The sequence below is a fragment of the Anolis sagrei genome, chromosome 2, assembly GCF_037176765.1.
Source record: "Anolis sagrei isolate rAnoSag1 chromosome 2, rAnoSag1.mat, whole genome shotgun sequence".
In the NCBI taxonomy this organism is placed as follows: Eukaryota; Metazoa; Chordata; class Lepidosauria; order Squamata; family Dactyloidae; genus Anolis; species Anolis sagrei.
This window is the reverse complement of record NC_090022.1, coordinates 273,706,606-273,718,812: the sequence shown is the minus strand read 5'-3', so window position 1 is coordinate 273,718,812 and position 12,207 is coordinate 273,706,606. Positions and strand designations below refer to the sequence as shown.

Genomic DNA, 12,207 nt, shown 5'->3' with positions numbered 1-12,207 from the left:
GAACACGAGGAAGAACTTCCTGACTGTGAGAGCCGTTCAGCAGTGGAACTCTCTGCCCCGGAGTGTGGTGGAGGTTCCTTCTTTGGAAGCTTTTAAACAGAGGCTGGATGGCCATCTGTCAGGGGTGATTTGAATGCAATATTCCTGCTTCTTGGCAGGGGGTTGGACTGGCTGGCCCATGAAGTCTCTTCCAACTCTTTGATTCTATGATTCTATGTGCTAGGGTCGTATTATGTAGGCCTTCATATGCTGCCAATCTTTTTCCAGAATTTATCCACATAATTGTTTTCTTTTCAGGTCACAAGAGGAAGTATTCCAATTGACCTGACATCTTTAAAAATCCATATTCCAAAAGAGACTGAAGGGGACAATCCCTTGATGTATGTGACTGCAGTACATACCAGTCAGGTAGAGCCATGGTGTATTTTAATTAAGATTTACAACTTGAAACAAAGACAGCATCGATACAAAACCATAATGGACAGGCCAATAATTATGGTGTGGCAACCTATGTAAGCCCTCTGCTTCCTCTGTTCCATGCATGACTTTATATGTTCTTTCCAGGATGTTGACTTCAGTTGTGAAGCACAGATAAATCCATATAATATAGGACAACAAAGTTATGCTGTGTCATTCAAAAAGGAAAACTTCAAAACGATGAAAGAATTGGTAAGTTGGTTTTATGATTGCAAAATCTGAAGTCTTGGTTCCTTTATTGCTATTGATAAATGTTGAAAGATTTCCATCATTCCAAGCATAGGGAGGTGGGATCTCTCTTCTACAGTTGTGGATACTATAAAAATGTTTGGGATCTTGAATTGTTTGTGGGGTTTTTCTTCCTCTGTGGTATTTGGTGAGTGAAACATGTGGTCTCTGTTGACTTATCTCTTTCCTGCCTTAGAGATACCACACCAGACTTTTAGTGATTGATCCCATTAGTGATTGATCCCATTCATTTTCTTGACATTTCTCCCCAGATCATGTTTACCATTGCCTTTACTAGAGGCCAATGGTGTGTGACTTCCAGAAGTCACCCGAAGAATTTCCATGGCTGAGTGGAAATTTGAACTCTAATCTCCAGAGTCCTCTGCCATGTGGATGTAGCATACTCAATAAGGAAAACTGATACTGTATTTCAATGAACAAACCAACACCAATCCTATAATTTCCCCCTCATTTAACAGATTAAATTTAACAGATTAAATAAAGGTAAATAATGGGATTGGTGTAGGTTTGTTCATTGAAAGTACAATATCAGTTTTCCTTATTGAGTATGCTACATACAAGTACCAGAGAACTCCACTCAGCCATGGAAACTCTTTGGGTGACTTCTGAAAGTCACACACAGTCAGCCTCAATAAAGGCAATGGTAAACATGATCTGGAGGAAATAAAATAATAATAACACACTTTATTTATATTCCACCCTTCTCCCCTAGGGGACTCAGAGCAGATTACAGCATTTACATCCATAGGCAAACATCCAATGCCTTCACAATCATATACAATGAGACACACAAACACAAGCAAAGGCAGAGGCTTCTTTCATTTCCAGCTTCTGGAGGTGGTGCTCGTCTCTGGCTCTGGGAAGGTGCTTTCTCCATTTTCAAGCCAAGGAGCGTGCCTTGTCACCTCCTGGTTATGTGGATGGAAAGATTGCTTGGAGCATCTCTTTGCCTTTTCCCACTGAAGTGGTACCTATTTATCTACTCACATATGCTAAGCAGACAGGAGCTGGAGCTGATAGATGGGAGCTCACCCCGTCTCACGGATTTGAACTGCCAACCTTCAGGCCAGCAGTTCAGCCAACCTTCAGGTCAGCAGTTCATCAGCACAAGGGTTTAACATACATATACTAAAAGCATGGGATCAATCACTAAAAGTCTGGTGTGGCAATACAGGTTTTTGTTATAGAAGACTAGTGAAAAAAGGAGCTACGCTAAACTCCTTAAAAATAGAGTTCTTCCTCTAGGCTCTACTATACAGAAATCTTTCTACTTGATCCAGGACACATAAAAAGGCTCAGACAAAATTTAATACATGAGCTAATCCAAAATTTCATAACGATTATTTTTACATGATGCTCAAATTGAATTTGAGCAGAAAGATGGACAAGCCTGTATACTTTCAAATCTGGAGGTGGGGAGGCTTCTGTGAGGATGCAGATATATGTGGAACTGTAAAAAAATCTTCAGTGAAATGCCAAAAATATATGAAAGATATGAATTGCTTTTCTGAAACATTTGATAGTAATAATATTTAACCATAACGCTATATTTTCCTTTATTTTAAAGAACTGCAAGAATGTCAGATGTGACACAATTACATGCAAATTAAAAGATATCATGCTGAAGGCTGAATATTATGTTAATGTTTCTGCCAGAATCTGGAATGGGACATTTGCAGCTGTAAGTTACCATCTCTTAGATATTTTGTACTGTTATACATTTATGAGGCTAAACAAGCCCATATAAGTATGTGTAGATTTGAGGCCACTTCAGAAGACTGGGCGTAAATAATAAAATAATTATCTAAATTATACGGTTTCCCAGACAATGTAAATCCCATCAGTCCTACCCAGAATAGCCAACAGTGAGGACTGCTAAGACTTGCAGTCCAACAATATATAGAGGACCACACTTCCCCACCCGGATCTAAATAATATAATTTGTTTACTAAACTAGAAACTGTAAACTGGGTAAACTTCATTCCTAGTTTGAATATTAGCCAAAGATGGAATAATTAGTTCAAAGGCCTCCTTATAAAATATCTGAAATATTATTAAGCAAACTATTGGGAAGTCAGCAATTCTGAAAAAATGTATGTACAGTATCCACAGGGGTTTGGTTTAGGGGGCCTCTGCAGATGCAAAACAACATGGACAACCATTCCCTATATTATTAAATGGTGGTGGCCATTTCCTATCACTGGCCACTTATTAATATGAGTTGTGACAATCTATGATTGCTGGAAATTGTAGATCAGGATCCCATGGATCAGAAGGGGGCACTGTTCATTGGAAATCATGAAGTTTTCAATTTTAATACGCTATATTTTTCTGTTGCAGTCAAACTTCCAGAAGATACAGCTAACTGTATTTGCAGAAATTGACGCCCATAATTCAGATCTGTTTGTGACTGGCGAAAACACTTTATCAGTGAGTGTAACCATTTTATATTTTTCAGTCTTTTGATTTTTTAAATGGTAATGTAAAAACATATGATTTACCACAAAACTGTTACCTCATTATTAAACATTTTATGTTACTGGCATGTATAAATTGTCTTGTGAGTTTTAAGATGACTGAAAAATCAGATTTAACTGTCAAATGTTGTAATGCACTTTTATTTGACAAATGCTACCGTGTAACTAATAAGAAGCCCTAAACTATGCATAAAGCTCTTGTAAAAACATTTATAAGAAAATGGACTGCTGTTTGATTCTGAACAAAAGTGTAATAAAATATAGATTTCATACTTGTAGGAAAGTAGAGTAGCAGTAGCATTTTGGATGACTCTCGCTCCAACTGCAATGGGAAACAAGAGCTGTGAGTTTGGTCCTTACTCCTGAAAGACATTGAACCGTTAAAAAATGAAATATATTGATGGACCAGGTTGTATAAATCAGTACATTTATGGGAATGTTTCCCCACTCCCTCAAATCTGCCAGGAAAGCTCTTTTCTGTGAACTGCCTTTGTGAACTGTGCATGCCAAGATGAGTCTATACTCCATCTACTTGGTTTGAAATGGGAGATGAATTGTAGTGGTTTGGGCATTAGACTACAACTCTGCAGAACAGAGTTCAAATCCCTGCTTTGGCATGGAACCCACTTGGTGAATTTGGACAAGTCACACATTCTTAGGTGTATCTACACTGCAGAATTAATCTAGGTTGACATCATTTAACTGTCATGGCTCAGTGCTGTGGAATCATGGAACTTTTGTAAGGTCTTTAGCCTTCTCTGCCATATGGTGTGGATGCCTCACTAAACTACAACTCCTATGGTTCATAACATTGAGACTTAGCAATTAAAGTAGTGTCAAACTGCAGTGCGGATTCATCCTTGGCTTCAGAAAATACCATGATACGGAAATGACTTGAAGGTACACAATAGCAATATACAGTACAATTCACATATCTGTGGAGCCACTACATGCGGTTGCATTTATTTATGTTTTCAGGGTATAGCGCTTCCTATACACGCTATGCCCCCTTCTCTGTATTTCTGTCATCAAACCCATCAAAAATAATCGTGTTTGGTATTATCCATGGTTTCATGTATCCAAGTGATGTCTAGTAACCTATTCCCCACTGATATGGAGTTATAATCTAATTTACAAATAAAAAATCATGGACTGAATGCAGTATCCTACTGCCAGATTTTTTTGACTGTATCCTTTCACTAAATAAATAGAAAGGTTGTTCTTATACCAGGCATGTAGCCGGGGGGGGGGGGGAGGGCTTGGGGGGCTTCACCCCCCCCCCCCCGAAATTCTGATGGTGGTGCGCGAGAAGGCCTTACTGGTACATTATTTAAACTGTTATGTTTATTCATGTCATGATCTGATCACCATGCTCAATATATCCCATATGTATGGGGGTACTGGGGTAACGATACAAAAGGTTTGCTACAGTAGACCCTCTTTCACTCAGACTCAGCCCCCCCCCAAACCAAACTCAGCCCCCCCCCCCCAAACAAAATCCTGGCTACGGGCCTGTCTTATACTGTTGTTTCTAGCATCCCCAAGCCTGCTAGCTATCGGATTATGAGAACAGTAGTATAGAGAATAACTTTTTCACATAGTTTTTCCATTGTTTGCTTCAGTTGAGGTTTCTACAGGAATGGAAAGAGGAAGGCAGCATGTCTCTTTACCACTGCCCATGCTGTAGCATAGGGTTCACCAATATGGGAAAAGATAGAATAAGAAAGTCCATTGGGCAACAAGGGAGAGGGACAACCAAAGCAAATCCCTCCTCTTTTGGTCATAGAAGCTTCTCCAAGTTAAAAGAAGCATAATAGGATACAGCTACCCTAGGATGTAAAATCAATCTTTGGCATGTTTTTGAGGTAAATCTCAGAAATGCATAAAGTTTACCCTCCTACTGAATGTGTTTTAAGATTAGAAGTGCCTCAGTTTCATAATACAGTGTGAGCTTGTGCCCTCTGGTGGATATAACATTTTTTACAAGTATTATTAGGTTGATCTGTCCTAAATTGAAATATTAAGGGTGTTTGGATTAAGGACCTCATCACATTGAGGTCCAGAAACCGGGGGACAGTGGGGGAAACCATGGAGTAGCATACAACTTCACATCCTTATTGTCATTGGTTGTGGGATCCCTTCCTCTGACGTTTCTCTGCTGTCTCTGACTTCCTTCCACATCCTCCCCGGCTTCTTCTATGAGGGGTTGGGTGTACACCCGACTCCTCTGGGCTCTGCTTCTCAGTGCTTCTGGCATGGAGCCAAACAGAGCCCTGCTGGAAGTAGCCCTGCAGTATTTGATGGGCTCCAGAAGGCTCCATGCAGACAGTGCAGTGAATCACAGAAAAGACTCCTTGTCTTCCTATTACTATTGTTGTATGCCTTCAAATCATTTTCAACTTATGGTAACATTAAGGCAAACCTATCCTAAGGGGTTCTTGGCATGATTAGTTCAAAGGAGGGTTGTCTTGGCTTCCTCTGAGACTGAGAGAGTGTGACTATCCCAAGATCACCCAATGGGTTTCCATGGGCAAGCAGGGATTGGCCTCTAGGTTCATAGTCAATCACCACACACTCATTTCTGTCCCCCACCATCTACTTTGTTTGATGCAAGTTTGATTGATCTGTACAATAAGCCAAAGGCTCCAGCTTCCTGGTGGCAGTGCTTTAAAAGCAAACTGTCAATGATTGCAGCCGAAACATCCTTTCCATAGCCAGCTGTTGTGGAGATCTCTCCTTATGAGAAAAATGCTGTTGGGAGAATCAAGGCCCATCCCATATTGGGACCCCTCTTCACTCAGACACTGTGTGGAGCCTTGTGTCCTTGAATCTTGGTTGTATCAGTTGAGAAAATGATTAACCAGGGTAGGGTTTTTTAAAATTTTGGAAAGAAAAAACAAATCTTAAGTAAAACAAACTGTTGTTCAGTACAAAACACATTTTTTTTCTATGCCAAGGGTTATTTTGGTCACAAAACAAGGTCTCTGTGCAAATTAAGTATGAATATTTTTAAAATACACAAAAATCATGTGATATTGTTTATTTGTTCATCAAGTGAAGGAAATTCTTAAAAATCCTTTTACTTAAAAAAAAGATTTTCCTTCTGTCATTTGAGGAGAGTACTGCTGAAAATGATTACAACAATTTTGGAAGATAGTCAAAGTGAAATCTATGTGTATATCCACACCCAAATTTATATAATTATAATAGAAGATTTCCAGCAATAAAGATTTAAATATTCAGATTCTGACAAGGTGTCGTGATACTAAATTGTGCCAGACTTTTAAACTGCACTTAACTGTGGCTCTTTACAGGCTTTTCGTGTGAAAGAAAAAGTTCTCCCAGGTTTTTATGTGTCTATAGATTTTGAAAACTCTAAATGCTTTTAGAAGCCAGTGGAAGCACCTGTATTTATCATCAGACTGACTCCATAAAAATACAATTGTTCTTTAAGTTCAATACAGGATTTACATCAATGTCTAGGAAACAAACTAGAAATATAGCAAATCCTCTATTCATTTGTCCATTTCCCACTTTACTTTCACAAATAAAATCCAACCTGGGATTTCTGAAACCAAGGCCGTGTTTCATTTATTTATTGTGTCAGAAGCAAATTGTGAATACAGCTATAATGTATTAGAAAACCATAAACAAAATTAAAATCTTAGCATTATGCCAAATTTCCTTTGACCAGAAGCTGGCTACTTTGAGTGCCTCTGGTGTCGCTGTAAGAAGGTTCTCCATTGTGCATGTGGCAGGGCTCAGACTGCATTGTAGTAAGTGGTCTGTAGTTTGCTCTTCTCCACACTCATGTCGCTGACTCCACTTTGTAACCCCATTTCCTAAGGGTAGCTCTGCATCTCGTGGTACTAGAGCACAGTCTGTTCCAAGTTACCCAGTCTTGTGTGTGCCCAGGGGGGAGTCTCTCATATGGTATCAGCCACTGACTGAGGTTCCGAGTTTTAGTCTGCTACTTTTGGACTCTCGCATACTGATGTGTTCCTGCGAGTATCCCTGTAGATCTTAGGAAGCTGTTTCTTGATTTAAGGCACTGGCATGCTGGCTGATATCTGAACAAGGGATGGGTTGGAGATGTCACTGCCTCAGTCCTTTCATTATTGGCTGCTATTTCCCGACAGATTACAAGGTGGTGCAATACTTGCTAAGCAGTATAATTTCTCCAGTGGTGTTGGGCGTAGACATCTTCTGATGATGTGGCATGTCTCATTAAGAGACACATCCACTGTTTTCACATGGTGAGATTACACCAAGGCCATGTAATGAAGAATCTTTGCAGAATCATCCATGTTTAGATTCTACCAAAGTTTTTGGGAAACATCAGTTATGTCTTGTACAAGTGTATTGTCAAAATTTGCACAGAATCTAGAAGAAATTTTGTTTCAACTGAATAAAGAAAAATAGCATATTTTTAAATTTGAAATTCCTAGGTAGATTTTAAAGTACACAAAATGGATTTCAACTATTTCCAATTTTATCATTGCACAACTTCACTACTACAAAAATGCCTTTTGAAAAGGCATGGCTATAATTCTATACTAACTGTTATCTATTTATTTTGTTTTGTTTTTTTCTCCACAGATCCCAGTCACAATAATAAACCCCGATGAAAAAGCAGAAGTGCCCATTGGAGTTGTGATAGGAAGTGTCCTAGTGGGTCTGCTTTTGCTGGTAGCTCTCATTGCTGCTTTATGGAAAGTAAGTAAACACTAATATTAAGAAGTTAATTACATCAGATCTTTCCAGTTGTGTGTGTGATTAAGCGTGTGCCTTCAAACTGCTTGTCAACTTATGGCAACTTAATGAATTTCATAGGGTTATCTTAGGAAAAGAATATTTAGAAGTGGTTTTGCCTACAATATCTGATATTCATTGATGGTCCTCCATCCACATACTAGCTAGGATTGACATAGCTACCACGAACAGACAGGATGTGATGTCTATAATGTTCTTCGGTTGCTGGCTGAGATCCTGTATCATCAGACATAGCTATGGTGATAGCTTTTTCTTCATAGTTACATCTGCTGCAACACACCCCTCTCCAACTTATCTCTTAAACCGCACATTGCTCCAACAAAAGAATTTTTGAATGCTGTAGATCAGGACATGGGGAAATGCTGATTGCAGCCCTTTCCTAGTTGTGGCGCATTGAGACAAGACCTGGAGACACTCAACCAGGAGAGAGTGCAACCATTATTTCCTCATACCCTGTTTGCAGTCCCCCAGAAACCCTTCAGCTATGGTCGATATTCTAAGACTATATGCTGTGCAAAGTGGTTGCTATCATGTTCAGTATTTTATGAGAAGGTAGGCTGGACACATGATCCATTGAACAGGATAGTGTGGCCTTAAGGAGACTGCGGTTGTTTCTATTTTTGACTAACAATGGTTTGTTATGTCTGCTCTTACCTATGACTTAGGAAAAGCTAGACTCTGCACATGTGATTCTATAATGAAGACTAACCACCATTTTTCTGTTTTGATTTAACAGAAAACAGTGGTTAGTTAAAATGGAAGCCAAAGTTTCAATTCTCCTTATTAAGGGGAGAGTTTAGTATTGTTTGTTTAGCTATGTATTGATGTACATATTGAAGTGGTCTATTTAAATAAAACTGCAGAATTGTAAGTGTTTTAATGGCCAAGTACAACCACTCCTCAGCATTTGCAGTGACTTTTGCAGATTTGATTATTCACCAATTTAATTAAAAATGCATTTTCTAGGAATCTCTAGGTTTTCCAATGCTTTCCAATATGGTCAGCTTCTGGTGAAAGTTGACCATAGAGTCATGCTAGGATTCTTAAAAAGATATTCTTTCAAATTAAAAAAATAGCAATTTCTTTATTAGCAGTTTTTCAATTTTAATGGGGATCCTGTACTTCTAGCCCCAGTGAATGTGAAGGAGAGATTGTACAGGTAGCGAGTAATACATACGCATACTCACATGTAAGCACACATACATAAATATGTATTCACATTTAAAACACTTAAACATATTTATGTGTTTTAAACACCTCAACATTTTCTTACAGCTTGGTTTCTTCAAGAGGAAATATGAAAAGATGGGAAAGGATGTGGAAGATGTAGATGAAACTTTGGAACTCACTAAGGACTGAATACAGCTGTGATTGTCCTCGTCTACCAGCCCTGAGCCACAAGCAGTGCTTGCAACCACTCTGGTTCAACTACTTGGGAGTGCCTTACAGATTATTGTGCTGTTTCACTCTATTTTCCTTCTTTTTCCATGAAAATGTCTTATGAGTTTTATAGATGAAATATTTTTACATGTACTATTTTATTTTAGTAATGACTGCTGGTCGGTTTGGGGTTTTGTTTACAGGGTTTAAAGTATTTTTTGTTGCTGTGTACTTTGGGGTTGCATTAATTTCTATAGTCTAGGAGTACAAACATGTGGAGCCTCCTGGGTGTCATGGCACTGCAACTCCCATAATTCCTTGCCCTAGGCCATGCTGACAGAGGTGGGTGAGAGTTGCAATTCAGTCACATCTGGGAGAACCACGTATCTTGCACTAATGCAACAGGCCCTCTGAATCAGCAGAATCATTAACAATTATTATTGATCAGTGCCAGAATTACTATACTATTAATCTTTCATTGATAACAAACCAGTTTCTATAGGAGAACTTCACTACCCATACAAAACATGTATTTTCATTTGGAGTTTACAATCCAAAGAATTATTTGAAGTCTAGTGCACCAACAATAGCCCACTTAAACGTCACAACCTCTGAGGATGCCTGCCATGCAGGCAAAACGTAAGGAGAGAATGCTTCTAGAACATGGCCATACAGCCTGAAAAACCTACAACAACCCAATAGCCCACTTACTGCCTTCCTTTTCTAAACTGAACATTTTAATGTTCCTCATAATTTACAACAGAGATGGTCAACTGTAATTCTCCAGATGGGTTTGCGCTGCATCTTTCATAATCCTTCACCATTGACCATGTTGGTTAGGGTTTAAGGGAGTTGAAGGCCAAAAACAACTGGAGGACCACAGCTGTCCTCTGTGCTGAAATATAGTGTCATTATAGATTCTGTAATCAGACGGGGCTTGTGATGAGAACCTTGGTTTCCACTGTTTGAGCTTGTTATGTGACTTTTCCTATTGTACAATATTTGTGGCCTCAATTGTGTGGGTATTTCCACCTCAGAAATGAAATTATGTGCTTGGTTCCACTTTGGAGACTTTTATATCTACATGTTAGGCAACAGGTAGCCCTGCCCATCCCATTGGAGATGAAAAGCAGGGAACTAAGAACCAAATCTTAGAGGCTACTGGTGAAAAACCTCAAAGATACAATGCAATATATGGAGGGGCTTTCAGTTATTCTAAAACAATATGCTGAGTACAGTAGCTATCCAAGGGCAGCTGGATTGAGTCCATATTCCATAAATATGTGCAGGATAAAGTCTTGTGTGTTGGTTATGTCAAGTGCTTGCCACATTGTGGAAGTCACTATTTTTGGGGTCAGCTTTTGACTCAAAGTGACTGATTCCATGTATTGCAAGACAAATATTATGCCCATCTCAAGCTTCTGCTTGCTCAATAAGATATTGGCCTTCAGAGGCTCAATAAGCAAATAAGTTTCTAATCATCAATAGTTTCATTGCACTTTTCAGCTAGCACAAATGTACAGTTTTACAGCCAATTTGATGTTTCTACAATATGCTTACTTTGATGTTTTAAAATGCCTTTTGATACTACATGATACCATAAGGCACTGGTTTTATGTGTCTCTCTAAGAATATAAAACGAGAGTGAAGTGCCACAACACAAGTGGCACTTCAGCTTTCTAATCAAACTTGCAGCAGCAATGAAACTCAGCTACTAAAATAATAGTGAAGACACACTGTCTCCTACATAGGTTCTGTCTCTTACATAGATTCTGAATGCCATATTTAAATTTCACCATTGTTTACACTATCCTCATCAGGTAAAGCCAGTTGCACACTATTTGATTATAGTCGCCCCTCCAAACTTGTGGGTTTTAACTTTTGTGGATTTGATTATTTGCATATTTGATTTAATATGCTTTCTTTTGAAGTATTTAGGTACTCCAGTGCAATCCTTATGTCAACTATTAACATGTTAAATATGCATAGAGTCATTATGGAGGACCTAGAGAGGTGTTGTCTCTCTAGCATTTTTCCTGCAATTTTTCTACTTTTGCAGTTTTTCTACTTTTTTCCTACTCATTCCAAAAAACAAAACATTTAAAATTAGTAGGCTGAATGCCCATAATAGATTGCTATGTTTACTATAATTAGAAGACTAGGAATTTGGATTTCAGGCTCAAGCAATTGGCTTAAAAATTACAGACCTTGTGCGGGAAAGCACAATGTCAAGGTAAAGAATTATTTTCTATGATAACAGTAAACAATAAAAAAAATTCTGGTTCTGCAACCATGTGTGCATATAAAACAGAAAACTACTTCCACTGAAAATAGAGACACACATTTTTCAAAAAGTACCTGTAAGACTATGTAATACATGCTAGTAATCTTGGAAGATGCCTTTAATCCAACCTGCAAGAAAACCCATATTTATTTAATATATACATTTGCTAACAATGCAACATATAAGGGAACTCAGGACAATTTTCATAAATGTAGCATTGGTGTTATTAATTTGCAAAGAGGAAATTTTACTACTTGGCTGCACAAATTCAACACTTTCCCCAGTATTGGGCAAGTGACCAGAAATCTAGCACTGATGCAAATCGAACCCTCTTCATTTCATCCCAGTGGGATTTTGTGCACATACTAGAATTGTTTGCTTCTCCACATGATGTACAGATTGTTCTCTTTCAACAAGAGATGCTTGAGTGTGAGTTTTGCCTCCATATATGTATATTTTGCACTTTGTTCCTGAATGATAGAAATATAGATGATGAAGTGGTTGTGTTTCAGTAAAAATGGATGTGCTGGAATAAGTTCAAAATAAATCTGCATTTTTGTTGCCCAA

At 38.4% G+C, this 12,207-nt stretch overlaps 1 protein-coding gene across 1 annotated transcript in view; it reads left to right on the top strand.

The window, feature by feature from the left end:
- Positions 1-12,207, top strand: part of ITGA2 (integrin subunit alpha 2) — a 69,618-nt gene extending 57,411 nt beyond the window's left edge. Inside the window, exons 25-30 of the mRNA XM_060761475.2 lie at positions 298-408; positions 565-669; positions 2,294-2,407; positions 3,067-3,156; positions 7,803-7,919; positions 9,252-12,207. Coding sequence (XP_060617458.2) covers positions 298-408; positions 565-669; positions 2,294-2,407; positions 3,067-3,156; positions 7,803-7,919; positions 9,252-9,335 — 621 coding nt within the window. The 3' untranslated portion in view covers positions 9,336-12,207. The remainder of the gene's footprint in view (positions 1-297; positions 409-564; positions 670-2,293; positions 2,408-3,066; positions 3,157-7,802; positions 7,920-9,251) is intronic.